The following is a 13,672-nucleotide window of genomic DNA, read 5'->3' as shown; positions in this document are numbered from 1 at the left end:
GTTCAGAGTCCTCCACTGGAGCTACCATGCCACACTCAGGTATGACTACTGGAGAGTCATCCCTTGCCTGTTCTACAGAAAGACACAATAATTTGTTACACAAATCAAGAACACATTCCTGTTTGTATAAGAAATCAGTGTAAACGGCCCACAAAATTCTTGGGGTCTAGGCAATGTTGATTGCCCAAATGCCAATAAATGTCCACCCACAGGGACTGGATCTTCTACTCTATATGGTCCTAATGCAATACTGGGTGGAGGAGCAGGAATTCTATTCCTTGGTTGTTGTAGCTTTCTCTGTTGTAATTTAGAGATTACTACATCACATAGAATCATAGAATCATAGAATCTCAGAGTTGGAAGGGACCTCAGGAGGTCATCTAGTCCAACCCCCTGCTCAAAGCAGGATCAAACCCAACTAAATCATCCCAGCCAGGGCTTTGTCAAGCCTGACCTTAAAAACCTCTAAGGAAGGAGATTCCACCACCTCTCTAGGTAACCCATTACAGTGCTTCACTACCCTACTAGTGAAAAAGTTTTTCCTAATGTCCAACCTAAGCCTCCGCCTCTGCAACTTGAGACCATTGCTCCTTGTTCTGTCATCTTCTACCACTGAGAACAGTCTAGATCCATCCTCTTTGGAACCCCCTTTCAGGTAGTTGAAAGCAGCTATCAAATCCCCCCTCATTCTTCTCTTCTGCAGGCTAAACAATCCCCGTTCCCTCAGCCTCTCCTCATAAGTCATGTGCTCCAGCCCCCTAATCATTTTTGTTGCCCTCCGCTGGACTCTCTCCAATTTATCCACATCCTTCTTGTAGTGTGGGGCCCAAAACTGGACACAGTACTCCAAATGAGGCCTCACCAGTGCTGAATAGAGGGGAATGATCACATCCCTCGATCTGCTGGATATGCCCCTACTTATACAACCCAAAATGCCATTAGCCTTCTTGGCAACAAGGGCACACTGTTGACTCATATTCAGCTTTTCGTCCACCGTAACCCCTAGGTCCCTTTCTGCAGAACTGCTGCCCAGCCATTCGGTCCCTAGTCTATAGCAGTGCATGGGATTCTTCCGTCCTAAATGCAGGACTCTGCATTTGTCCTTGTTGAACCTCATCATATTTCTTTTGGCCCAATCCTCTCATTTGTCCAGGATACAGGTCCCTCTGTATCCTATCCCTACTCTCCAGCGTATCAACCACTCCTCCCAGTTTAGTGTCATCTGCAAACTTGCTAAGGGTGCAGTCCACACCATCCTCCAGATCGTTAATGAAGATATTGAACAAAACCGGCCCCAGCACTGACCCTTGGGGCACTCCACTTGATACCGGCTGCCAACTAGACATGGAACCATTGATCACTACCCGTTGAGCCTGACCATCTAGCCAGTTTTCTATCCACCTTACCGTCCATTCATCCAGCCCAGACTTCTTTAACTTGCTGGCAAGAATACTGTGGGAGACTGTATCAAAAGCTTTGCTAAAGTCCAGAAATAGCATATCCACTGCTTTCCCCTCATCCACAGAACCGGTTATCTCATCATAGAAGGCAATTAGGTTAGTCAGGCATGACTTGCCCTTGGTGAATCCATGCTGACTGTTCCTGATCACTTTCCCCTCCTTTAAGTGGTTCAGAATTGATTCCTTGAGGACCTGTTCCATGATTTTTCCAGGGACTGAGGTGAGACTGACTGGCCTGTAGTTCCCTGGATCTTCCTTCTTCCCTTTTTTAAAGATGGGCACTACATTAGCTTTTTTCCAGTCATCTGGGACCTCCCCCGATTGCCATGATTTTTCAAAGATAATGGCCAATGGCTCTGCAATTTCATCGGCCAACTCCTTTAGCACCCTCGGATGCAGTGCATCCGGCCCCATGGACTTGTGCTCGTCCAGCTTTTCTAAATAGTCCCGAACTGCTTCTTTCTCCACAGAGAGCTGGTCACCTCCTCCCCATACCATGCACTAGCTACTCGTGTCACTTGTGACACTGCATCTTCTAATCCCTGAACAATGACAGTTCCTAAAGGCACTGCCTCTTCACTATCAGGGGCTGGCACTAACAGAGGAGAGGATTTTTCCCTCCCCCTTTGCTTTGTTCATCTTCTCTTTTATATCACTAGCTTCCTTTTCTATGACACTCACCTCCACCTCCTGTGATGTCACCTTAGGACTTCCGTTTCCTATTGGCAGACTGCTGGTAGCTTCTGCATTGCCAACTTCCTCTTCTGACTCTCCTCGTGGGTCTTCAGACTCCATCTCCAACTCCACTCCTAAAGGTATTTTACCGGCCTGAGCTAATTTTCTTGCCCTGTAATTGGCCCTGTAGGTTTTTTTACCTCTGTCGGTTCCACCATGCCGATAGGGATGGGAATTGATTCTTTATCCTCCTCTACCATATCTTCTCCCCTTTCTAATTCTTTAATCTTTTCCAACATCTGACCATGGTCTACTCTATAGGCCCCCAGCATTTGCTGAGCTTCCTTGAGTAACTCTATTTTTTTATTCAATTTCTTTCGCAGTGAACTACAAGCCACGAGCAGGCATTCAACAGCTGTTCCCTTTACCAATTTAACCCTTTTCTTTTTCAGCTCTATTTCTTCATCACATACCTCACTTACAAAACCCCATGGGTTACTATGCTCAGAAATCATCTCGTTATTCCTCAGCTGTTCTAATCCTCCTCTATGTTCCTGAATACATTTCCTGGCAAAGTTTTCTAAAGTCAGACTGCGGGCAACTCCAACAGACTCTACTCTTGCCCTTGCTCCACTCTTAACACGAAATAGAGAACTCATTTCAATTCTACAACTTTACTAGCTTATTCAATAAACTAGAATAAATACTCTGTTGTTTTACTCTGAAACTGAAGGCTTCCCTTCACAGAAACAACAGGAAATAACCCCCCAACCGTTTTTTTTACACTTTGTTCAATAAGTCCCACTCTCTTCCCTCGATGGCTTGTAGCAAATTGAGAGGTCTTTTCCCTCTGTTGGGACCTGCCGAATACTGGAGAATACTGAGGCAGACGGATCAGAGGTGCAGTCCAGGAGAGTTAAGGGGACTGAGATAAGGTATCTTTGAACTGTTCAAGTTCCGACTTATTGTGGCCTTTCTGGCAGCGATTAATACCTTGCTTTGTCAACTCCCCCGCCACCACTAGTGTGGGTCATCAGATCCAATGCTACTGCTAATATCTTATTGGTACCATTCGTTATAACTTCAACCTTTACAAAACCCCTTAAACACGTGTATCACTTTAAATAATATTAATTCAGTCAATAACTTTATTACTTTATAATATTTAATTTTATCTTGCAGTATTATATTCAAACCCTTAAACTTAAACTTCTAAGTAAAAAACACAAATACTTATAAGGCAAAACCACAAAAAACTGGAAATACTGAAACTGCCGCCAAGCTGCAGCCACAGGAAATTAGGTTTCTGCTTTTCTTAAGAGAGAGAGGGTGAGACACATAATTTGCAAGTCTCTGTAATTTTTAACCATTTACTTATGCCTCAGGTGAGATTTCTTAAGGGTCTAAGGATGTCTGGAATCCCTGAAAATTCCTGTCGCACACTCCTCAAAACTCCTGGCTGGCTTGCCAGTCTGTAGCCTGATTTGGGGAGTGTTAGTGGTGTTGATTTAATTTATTAACATAATTTATTTTTATTTAATTAATTTTAATTAATTAATAATATTAATAATATTTATTATGGATATTAATTAATATGGGTTTAGGCTCACCAATTTGTTTGATCAGAAGATAAAAGTTCATCCTGAATCAGGCTTCACAGAGTTTATAAAAGGACCTTTGGGGGTATGACAGGAAGCTCACACTGAGACAGATATAGTCATAATGACTTTTTATTAAAATCAATGAAATAGTAAGTAAATGATAAAACAGTTAGAATTACAGAGTTACAATTGTATTACTGTTATTCAAGAGATAGATATGATAATACCTATGATAATACAATATTACATGCTGCAAACTTTGGTTAATACTCACAATCTGTTTTAATAATCTGGTGTTGGACGATACAGGACTCCATCTCTGGCAGTTCCAGTTTCACACCTCTGGCAGAGGAAACTAATGCAAAGAGCTGTTAAAGCTGTTTACTCTTTAACTTAACTTAATAAACCTTAAACAGAAATAAAGCTTTAGGGAAACCAAGCTTAGCCTAATCCCCATAAAACTTAAAGTTTGAAAAGAAACAAAGTACAGCCTATTAATAGTTAATAGCCATCATAGATGGATAGCATCGATACGTTGTTGAAGATGGAGACAGTGAAGAGTAGATAGGTGGATAGATTGCATCCAAAATGGCGAGATGAATTGCCTTTTTATAGGGCATTGGCTGGAAATCCTTCCTCTTATGCCCAAATTTCATCCTTCCCCCATGGAAATATGAGGGTACACTTACCCCATAGGCTAGTATGTATGTGCGTATGGATGACAGGTATGTACGCACTTGTGGTGTACTTGTTAAGTCTGTGAGTACAACTTTGAAAAATCCCCTTTTCCATCCTTCATTGTCTATTGGTTTAGGTAAAGGTCTCTAGACATCTGCATGGGTGTTTTATCTATGTGGGTAACAAATACAGGTCATCTTTACTTTTCTGGGTAAAGGGTCCCAATATAGATATGCTAACTTTGCCTTAGCTTAACATACAGGGTTTTGGCCTGTAGGTCTCTTGCATTACAGCCAAACTTATTTTTAATATAAATCTATAAACGTATTACATCAAATACTCAAGTTTATAAGAAAAGATATATCTATGCAAGCAAGCACATTAATCCTTAGGGCTACAGCGCACAGCCAACTTGTGGAACTCCTTGCCTGAGGAGGTTATGAAGGCTAGGACTGTAACAGGGTTTAAAAGAGAACTGGATAAATTCATAGAGGTTAAGTCCATTAATGGCTATTAGCCAGGATGGGTAAGGCATGGTGTCCCTAGCCTCTGTTTGTCAGAGGGTGGAGATGGATGGCAGGAGAGAGATCACTTGATCATTGCCTGTTAGGTTCACTCCCTCTGGGGCACCTGGCATTGGCCACTGTCGGTAGACAGGATACTTTGGTCTCACCCAGTATGGCCATTCTTATGTTCTTAACATTAATACCAAAAATCTCAGGTGTGCGTTTACAAGTATCTTTATGTTATCACACCCTCTGTTCTGATATTCTAGTTTGAGGTTAGTTTGTTCATTACCCAGGTTGTCCTTTGACTCTCTCCCATGTAATCAGCCACTGGCTTTTCTTTCCCTCCAGTGTGCCCCTCTGTGTGGGCTCTTAATTTAATCATGTTTCTGGCATTTTGGTCCCTCAGAGTCTGGCAAGATAGGTATTCAGGGGGATCCTGCACATTGGTTGGCCCTTTGGGGAGTGGTTTCCCAACCCCAGGACTGTACACATGCAGAAAATCCTTTTGCGTTTCCCCTATGTTTCCTCCTCCCAGCATTGAGACCTTCTCTGGCCCCTAGAGGGCTGTGATCTGTGCTCCCTGGGCTAGGTGTATTTACCCTTCGATCAGATTCATCTTCTCCCAGCACCTTTCCCATAACTACTCCCTGTCTCTCAACAGCCTGGGGGAAAACACTCCCTTCTCTGTCAGTTGGGTCATTTGTATTCTGGCAAACTACCACCTGGCAATTTCCTGGTCCCATCTCCTCTGTTATCACAGGCATTGGAGCTGCATCTTGATTTAAAGAGACACAGATACTTTCCAAAAACTTATCAGAAATAGCATCCTGAAAAACTGGAATCTGGCTTGAGGTACCCTCCGCCACCCCCTGCTCTGTCCCTGAGAAGTCAGCTGTGTGACTGCTCCTCTCCAGGAGGTCACTTACACAGTTCCCTCTCAAAACCTGGGTCACAGGCTGAGTGCCTGGGTGCACAGATGCTGACCCAGCCATTCTCTTAGTGTCATGAGTGACTAGGGAGGAGACATTCCTGTACCCCCATTATTCCTTCCCCAGTTCCCTCCTCTGGGCCCCCTCCTAAGACACATTCCACTGTGGGTCATCAGCAGGGATTGTACCTAGAATCTTCTGCACTAAAAGCCTGAGCCTTGTACCCTTTTAGCTAAGAGATATGCTGCATAAGGCCTGTCTGATTCCCTGTTGCCCTGTCAGGGCACCCAGCACACTGCAGGGGTGAGGGAAGATAATAAATAATAAAGGGCCCATCCCCTTAGTGGGATCAGTTACTGACTCCAGTGAGGTGAACTTGGCTCAAAGACTCTGTTTCCAGAGACCAGAGATAAGGGGACTAAAGAGGAAGATGCTGTGACTGAGTGTGTGTCAGTTTTGCTTTTGATCTTGTTTCTGGTTAATAAGGAAGCTGCAAGGGTCAGAATCCCAGAGCTTGTCTTCTGAGCAGCCATGGGACGCCGAGGCTTCGCATTTCCTGCAAGTAAGTAGAACCGAGTTAGTGATGACAGAGCGATGATGTATGGGAGAGTGTGGCAGGCAAGCCGCTATCCTCTGAATAGCTGGGAGTAGCCAACTGGCAACTTACTGGAGATGCCAGGGAGAGGAAGCTAGAAGGGTTCTGTCCTCAGGCCCTTTGGAGGTTCCCTGGCCTATCAGGGGACATCTATACAGCCTGTGGCAGAGACCCTCTAAGCCCAGTTTGACAGACTCGGGCTTGTGATACTATGATAAAAATAGCTGTGTAGATAGCACTTTAAAATTGTGGTTTGGACACGCTGAGGCCCATCCCCCTCCCTAGACCCTGACCTCCTGTCCAAGCCACAACTTAGAAGCTCTGTGTACACAGCTACTTTTAGCACAGTCGCATGAGCCTGAGTCTGTCGAGCTGGGTTCTGAGCCTTGCTGCTGCAGTCTGCTGCGCGCTGTAGATGGACATTCTGTTACCTGTTCAGCTTCACAGGCGGGCAGAGAGCAGCTGCAGCACCAACTGTTGGCTGAAGAGATTAGCAAGATACATGCTCTCCTGCAAACTTACTGTACATCTTTCCCTACAGCAGCCTGGCCCATGGGAGCCCTGGCATTGGTCAACATGGACCATGTCCTAACTTGTGCCTCTCTATGCTAAAGTAAGGACAGTCAGATTCTGGAGGCCAGGTGGCTAATACATTCTTACCTTGTTTTGAAAAAGCTGCCTGGCATTACTGCAAATACTCATTGAAAGCGTTGTTCCCTGAAGGAGTAAAGAACAAACCTCCCACTGGAGTTTGGCTCTGCTGGACTTACTACAGGGAGCCATGGAAAATGACGGGCGTTGCTGGCGCCCAAAGGCCTAGTTTTGGAGGCCACGGGTCTGTCCCTGTGGAACTGTGTAGGTCCTTGGGGCCCAGCAAGCTACAGGGATCTCTCCAAAGGGACTGGTTACAGGCTGCCACATAGACCAGACCCTGTGAATCCATGACACCCTGTCCCAGGGCACTGAGAAACCACTCCCAGCCTCCCAGATGCCTCCTACAAAGCATCAAAGGATGAGATTAGAATAGAAAAATTCAGTGCCTAGCTTCCATTGTCCCCACATCAATGAGGTCCAGTGCCCTGATCGTAATCCTGATCTCCTAAGTCCCAGGATAAATCCAGGGTAACTCCAGTAAAAGTAAACCAATGGAGTCATTCCAAATTTACACCAGTGTAATTGAGATTAGGGTCAGACTCATACAAAGGTGCTTAGACTCCTTTATTTAGTAATATCTCCCTGTGTTGTTTGTTGCCATATCTTAGATTTTAAACAAGTTTTGTTCATCTTCTCTCAAGTGTTTTTCCTCCTTGGACTGTTCTGGTTTCTACCACCAGCAGGTGCTCAGAGGACAAACAGAACTGGTAAGTGAAACATAATGCCTTGTGTAACGTTTCTGTGCCCATAATAAGTGAGTCACATATAGAGTGTCTGCAATGAAGCTGGTATTGGTTTGGCAGCTCTCAGCAGCATTATCTGGACTCTGTGGTGGTTCACTGCATATGGGTCACTAGGAGTGGTGGAATGTCCAAAGGGGTGGGTACAGCTCAGGTTTTAAACAGGCCCTGAAAAGAAAACCCAGAACTTTGAGAAGAGGAAAGACTGGGTATCAGGGATAATTCCTCCTCCTCTGTGTTTGTTTAGTCATTCACTCCCTCTTTCTCCCTCTGTCACTCCTCAGGGTGTTCTAGCTTTAGTCTGCTCACACTCTGTCCCATGGTGGACAAGAACCTCTTTCTGCTGCCATGTCCCACTGAGAGGTCTTTTAATAGTGTCACTAGGCCATACTGAAAAGCCAGAGGTGGGCCCAGAAAGCAGTAGCTGGAGACTATACTGGACTGCGGTACCTGGAGGTCTGTCAGAAAGGAGCGAAGGAGACTGAAGTAGCAGTAACTCTGGGTCTGTCCTTTTGGCAGCTTCCCCTTTAAGAAGCTGTTAGCATTACAGAATTGCAAATGAAAATGGAGATCATGATTAAGTTAATATAGAAACTAGAAGCACTGGGAAATCCTACAAATGGAGCTAAATCCTGAGAGGCATTGTGGACCGGCAGCCAGGGCCGGCCCTAGACCAAATGGCGTGTGCCCTTCCCCCCCTGCATTTCTTAAACTTTTAAATACCTTATTTTGTATTGAATTTGTTGCCATTTCATGACTTTGATGCATGATTTATCCCTGTCTCATAAGACTGATTGGTGATACCAGGGTTGCCAGGAGTCCGGTTTTTGAACCGGAACGCCCAGGTGAAAAGGTTCCCTGGCAGCTCCGGACAGCATCACTGATCAGGCCTTGAAAAGTCTGGTGGCGACGTAGTGGGGTTAAAGCAGGCTCTCTGCCTGCCCTGGCTCTGTGCAGCTCCCCGGAAGCAGCCGGCATGTCCGTCCCCTAAGTGCAGCAGTGATCAACGAAGCTCCGAGTGCTGCCGCCGCTCCCAGCGCCAGCTCTGCAGCTCCCCTTGGCCAGGAACTGTGGCCGATGGGAGGAGTGGAGGTGGCGGCTGCAGGTGCAGGCTGCGCACACCGCGGAGAGCCACCTGGCTGAATCTCCGCCTATAGGCTGAATATGCCGGCCACTTCTGGGAACAGTGCGGAGCCAGGGCCGGCAGCGAGCCTGCCTTAGCCCCACTGACCGGGAGGTGCCTGAGGTACACCGCCCGGCCAGAGCCCCCACCCTCAACCCCCTGCCCCAAGATGGAACCCCCTCCTTCACCCAAACTCCCTCCCCCAGCCCGCATCCCCTTCCGCACCCCAATACCCTGCCCCAGCCCTGTGCTTTCTTCTGCACTCCAAATCCTTTGGCCCCAGCCTGGACCCCCCTCTTGCATCCCAAACACCTCATCGCCAGCCCTACCCCAGAGCCCGCCCCCCCCAGCCAGAGCACTCACCCCCTCCCGCATCCCAATCCCCTGCCTGAGCCCAGTGAAAGTGAGTGAGGGTGGTGGAGAGCGAGCGCCTGTGGGAGGGGCGCTAAAGTCAGTGGGGGCAGGGCCTTGGGAAAGGGCAGGGCTTGGGGAAGGGGCGGGGCCCAGGTGTTCAGTTTTGTGCAATTAGAAAGTTGCCAACCCTAGGTGATGCCCTAATCTGTGTATACTCACGAGGGCATGGCTGACAACATTCTAGGAGGCTGGAGGAAAATGTAGTTCTCAGAAAATCTGGAAGGTTCCATGAGATCCTATAAAAGTCCAGAACATTCTAGGAGACTGGTGAAAAATGAATCCACATGCAGAATACCTGAAACATTTTACTGCAAACATTCTGTTTTCCCTTTTGTCGCTAACAATAACAGCACCCTGATCTCAGCGCCACGCAAGCCTGGCACCCCAGGTGGTTACCAGGGTCACCTGCTCCTAAATCCAGCCCTGCCCAATACATTCCCCAAAGTCGTGTTTGGTTCCAAGGCCTTTGTTGGGTTCTAAGATGTCTAAGTTGTGCTTGTTTATTATTTAAAATAATATTTACTATTGATAAAAATTATTTTCATTTAGATTAAAAATATAATGTGGAAAATTTCTAGCTGCATTAAGATTTTCAAGATCCTTTTCTTTTTTACTGGGCCTTAATTTTAGGCCTGAACAAAGTTGATCCAGTCCCTTTTACTCTATCCACCACTTGACAGTATCTCTCTCCACCTCCAACATTTTATTATTATTTTTCTTTGCAGGCACATGTCAGACTGAGACTCTGGGAAGAGAATTCATCACTTCCTACATGGAGGAATGTGGGAACTCTAGTCAATTTGAAATGCAAATTAGTGGCTACTTTGCCTTCACTTCAGTGTCTGTTTCCATCTCCAATTACTCGTTTGAGGAGAAGATTATGGTAAATCAGGGAGAGATGGTGCCGGTCAGGCTACCAGAGTCAGTGGGAATTAAGGGCTCTACCAATTTCTCCAAGGTGGTCCTAGTCAAGGCTGACAAAGATATCTCAGTAGTGTCTGTCAGCAACAAACATATGAATCCTGAGACCACTGTGCTGTATCCTGTCTCCAGCTTGGGAAATGAACACTACATAGTGACTCCCTCTACACAATCCTTAGATAGTTACCCAGAGTTCTCTGTTATGACGTACGAAGACCACAACCGTGTGGAGGTCCATGTGAAAGGCATGTTACGTTACGAAACAGGGGTCTACTCCACTGGCACCAAACTGGAAATTAAGCTCCACGCTTTCCAAGGCATCCAGTTACAAGGCATAGCAGATCTGTCTGGCACCAGGATTGTCTCAGAGAAGCCAGTGGCCGTCTTGGTTGGCCAGGTGTGTTTTTGTAATAACACAAAATGCAACCATGTCTTTGAGCAGCTCCTACCAGTTTGCAGCTGGGGTACAACATACATCATTCCTCCCTTGCCCTGGCAGAAAGTAGATGAAATGGTCTACATCACTGCCTCCCAGAACACAACTGTGTTGTATCAACTAGGGGAACAGCAAGATAATGTTACTCTAGCAGGAGGCAGTGTACTCCAGCGTCCTGTCAAGCGCTGGATCCCAGTCTCCATCTCTGCTAATGTGGGCATCCAGGTGGTGTTCTACAGCGTGGGCGCAGCTGTCCCTAATTCCTCCCACGCCTTCCTGATGAATGTTCCAGATGTTGCCAGTTACTGCCCGATGTATTCTATAAATGCCCAGGAGGGCTTTGAGAACTTTGCCTTGATGGTGGCCAATATATCAGAGACTGGTGCCATCATCCTAGACAGTCAGCCTCTAAGGGATGTGGTGTGGAACCGAGTCCCTGGCACTGAGTTCGTTTGGGGCATGCGTCCGCTTGGACCTGCCATGAGCTCCCATGCTGTGGAACATCCCAGGTCTCCATTTGCACTCCTGAGTGTTGGCACTGCCACCATGGACAGCTATGGGATTCCGGGGTCCTGCAGGAAGAGTGAGTAACATGGGTTTTAAATCGATTTTGGCCACAGTTTGTGTCCATGCTGCAAAGAAAACAGTGTCACAACCAGGAAGGCAACCTTGGGCCTGGTGTAAAGTCTGTTGATTTTGATGGGGCTCCATTGAGTTACACCAGCTGAGAATTTGGCCCAACATGCCATCCTAGGCCACCACTAGCCACAGTTACTCAGGCTATGTCCATACTACAGAAGCGACAGCAGCACAGCTACAGCGCTGCAGCTGTGCCTCTGTAGCACTGTAGTGTAGACACTTGGTACAGCGATGGAAGTTGTTTTTCTATCACTGTACTTAATCCACCCCGTCACTCAGGGGTGTGAGCTGCATTGAACTAGTTTCAGCCCAGCTCATGCAGGTAGGGAGATGCTCGCCAGCTGTTCTGAATTGGTTTAAGAACTGTTGCACTTTTCCTCCTACACTTGGTTGTAATGCCCGCTGGGTACCCAAGAGAGTTTTGTGCCTTATTCTCATTTATGCCACTCCTGTGCTTGCAGCGGGAGACAGAAAGGGTGGAGGAAGAGGTATCTTTAAGCCACCTTTGTTCGCTATGTATTCTGTGACCATGCAGGGTTGCTGTAATTTACCCTCTGCTTCCCATGGCCCCTGAGAACCAGGAAGTAGCTGTAGCATGGCACATTCTGACCACATCCTTGATCTGCCTTGCATATGAAGCCAAGATCATGTAAAGGGTCCCTCCACAGGGAACATTCTTAGGAACCTTTTACACCCACTTTAACCTCCTTTTCCATGCCAGAGCAACATAAGGCTTTTAGTGTAACTGAGGCCTGCTCAACACATGAAACTTCAGTCAACCATAAGCCAGGGAAAGATGTTAGACAGCTTATTCCTTCACTCTCCCACTTCCCTGGTCCTTCTCGTATGAACAGAGAGCAACAATACCTGAAGTCCGAAGGTGCAAACAATTTGATGTTTATTGGGGTGAACTTTCAGCAAGCTTAAATTCAAGTTCCTTTTTCTTATTTTCGAATTCCAACTTACTTCCTGTTTGCCCCTAATTTATATAGTAATATTCTCAGCTATACCTTAACCAATCATTCTACTAAAATTTACCTAACCAATCCTAACGTATTGTAACATGATTAGCTAACCAATTATATCCCACTACCTTAATTACTTTACACCCAGCAAAACTAATTATACAGCAGACAAAAACAATTACAGAACCAGACAGAGCCCATGCAAATAAACATACAAAGCAATAGAGAAGTGAGGATTTCACAACTACATCTATACAGACATAAGGGTTCTCCAGCTGTGTCTATTAATAAGTGAGTTCTTACCAGACAGAAAACTATCAAACTAAGTTTCCTTTTACATGTTTTAGGCTCTTCCCTTTCTCTGGAGGTGATAGATCAAATCACCTTCCTAACAGCCCCAGATTGCCTTATTTTAATATGACTAGTTTGGAATGTGAGGATGTGACCATACAGTTTATGGCTGCTTAGCTGAAGAACCAGGCCTCAGACTGTCACAGTAAGAGAAGGCCATTAAACAGACAGACAGTGATTTCTGATTCTTTCTTTTATACCTCTATAACTAGCTAAGTGATGAGAATACACCTACATTTTTAAAGTATAGGCCTTTGCAGACAGTCCTGAATATCTATATCCTAACAAAAGCCTCAGTGTAGGCAATACTAGGTCAACAGAAGAATTCTTGTCTTGTCCTAGTTACCACCTCTCGGAGGTGTATTTACTACAGCAATGGAAGAACCCTTCCAACACTGTAGTGTTTCTAGTGTAGACATACCTTGATGAGACTCAGGCCTTTTAGAAGTACAATAGCAGGGTTAGAACAGTTCCTGGGAAGGGAAACTTCTTGAGTACAGATGTAACAACAGTCATCTTCGTTATCACCAAGGATCAAACCCAAGACCTTTTAACTGCATGACCCTCACTGTTTGAGCTGAGGGACGAGCTCCCATAGCTAGGAGCCGTAGCAGAACCAGACCTGTGGTGGACCAGCCCCTAGAGGACACATAACGCACACTGATCAATGAGATACACAGACAAAGCTTAAGTGAGTATTAACCAGGTGATGTGTGGACACATGCCAGGCTTTTAGGGCCGAATGTATTGCTAACTGATTACAGACTCAGTTGAAAGTTGTCAGATAGACAGGGCTTAAGGGATCAATGGCGTTAAAGGGAGAAAACACCTGCCAGATTTCAGTAGATCATCAGCTTTGTATTGTGGAAGGAAGAAAGGACGTCCCTTGTGGCTAAAATGCTAGGCTAGGACTCAAGTGATCAAGCTTCCATTCCCAGCTCTGTCCTAGAGTCCGTGTGTGTGTGGCCTTAGGTGTGTCACT

General features: G+C 45.9%; 1 protein-coding gene across 2 annotated transcripts in view; it reads left to right on the top strand.

Annotated features, from left to right (window-relative positions):
* Positions 1–2,230: 2,230 nt before the first annotated feature.
* The window catches only part of LOC123353661 (adhesion G protein-coupled receptor E3-like), a 32,317-nt gene continuing 20,875 nt past the window's right edge, over positions 2,231–13,672 (top strand). For both annotated transcript variants that reach the window (XM_044994961.1, XM_044994960.1), the window contains exons 1-4: positions 2,231–2,275; positions 6,339–6,414; positions 7,743–7,808; positions 10,104–11,318. In XM_044994961.1, coding sequence (XP_044850896.1) covers positions 6,384–6,414; positions 7,743–7,808; positions 10,104–11,318 — 1,312 coding nt within the window. In that variant the 5' untranslated portion in view covers positions 2,231–2,275; positions 6,339–6,383. The remainder of the gene's footprint in view (positions 2,276–6,338; positions 6,415–7,742; positions 7,809–10,103; positions 11,319–13,672) is intronic.

This window comes from Mauremys mutica, chromosome 20, assembly GCF_020497125.1.
Source record: "Mauremys mutica isolate MM-2020 ecotype Southern chromosome 20, ASM2049712v1, whole genome shotgun sequence".
Taxonomy (NCBI): domain Eukaryota; kingdom Metazoa; phylum Chordata; order Testudines; family Geoemydidae; genus Mauremys; species Mauremys mutica.
The sequence above is the reverse complement of the archived record's forward strand: the minus strand, read 5'-3'. Positions and strand labels throughout refer to the sequence as shown.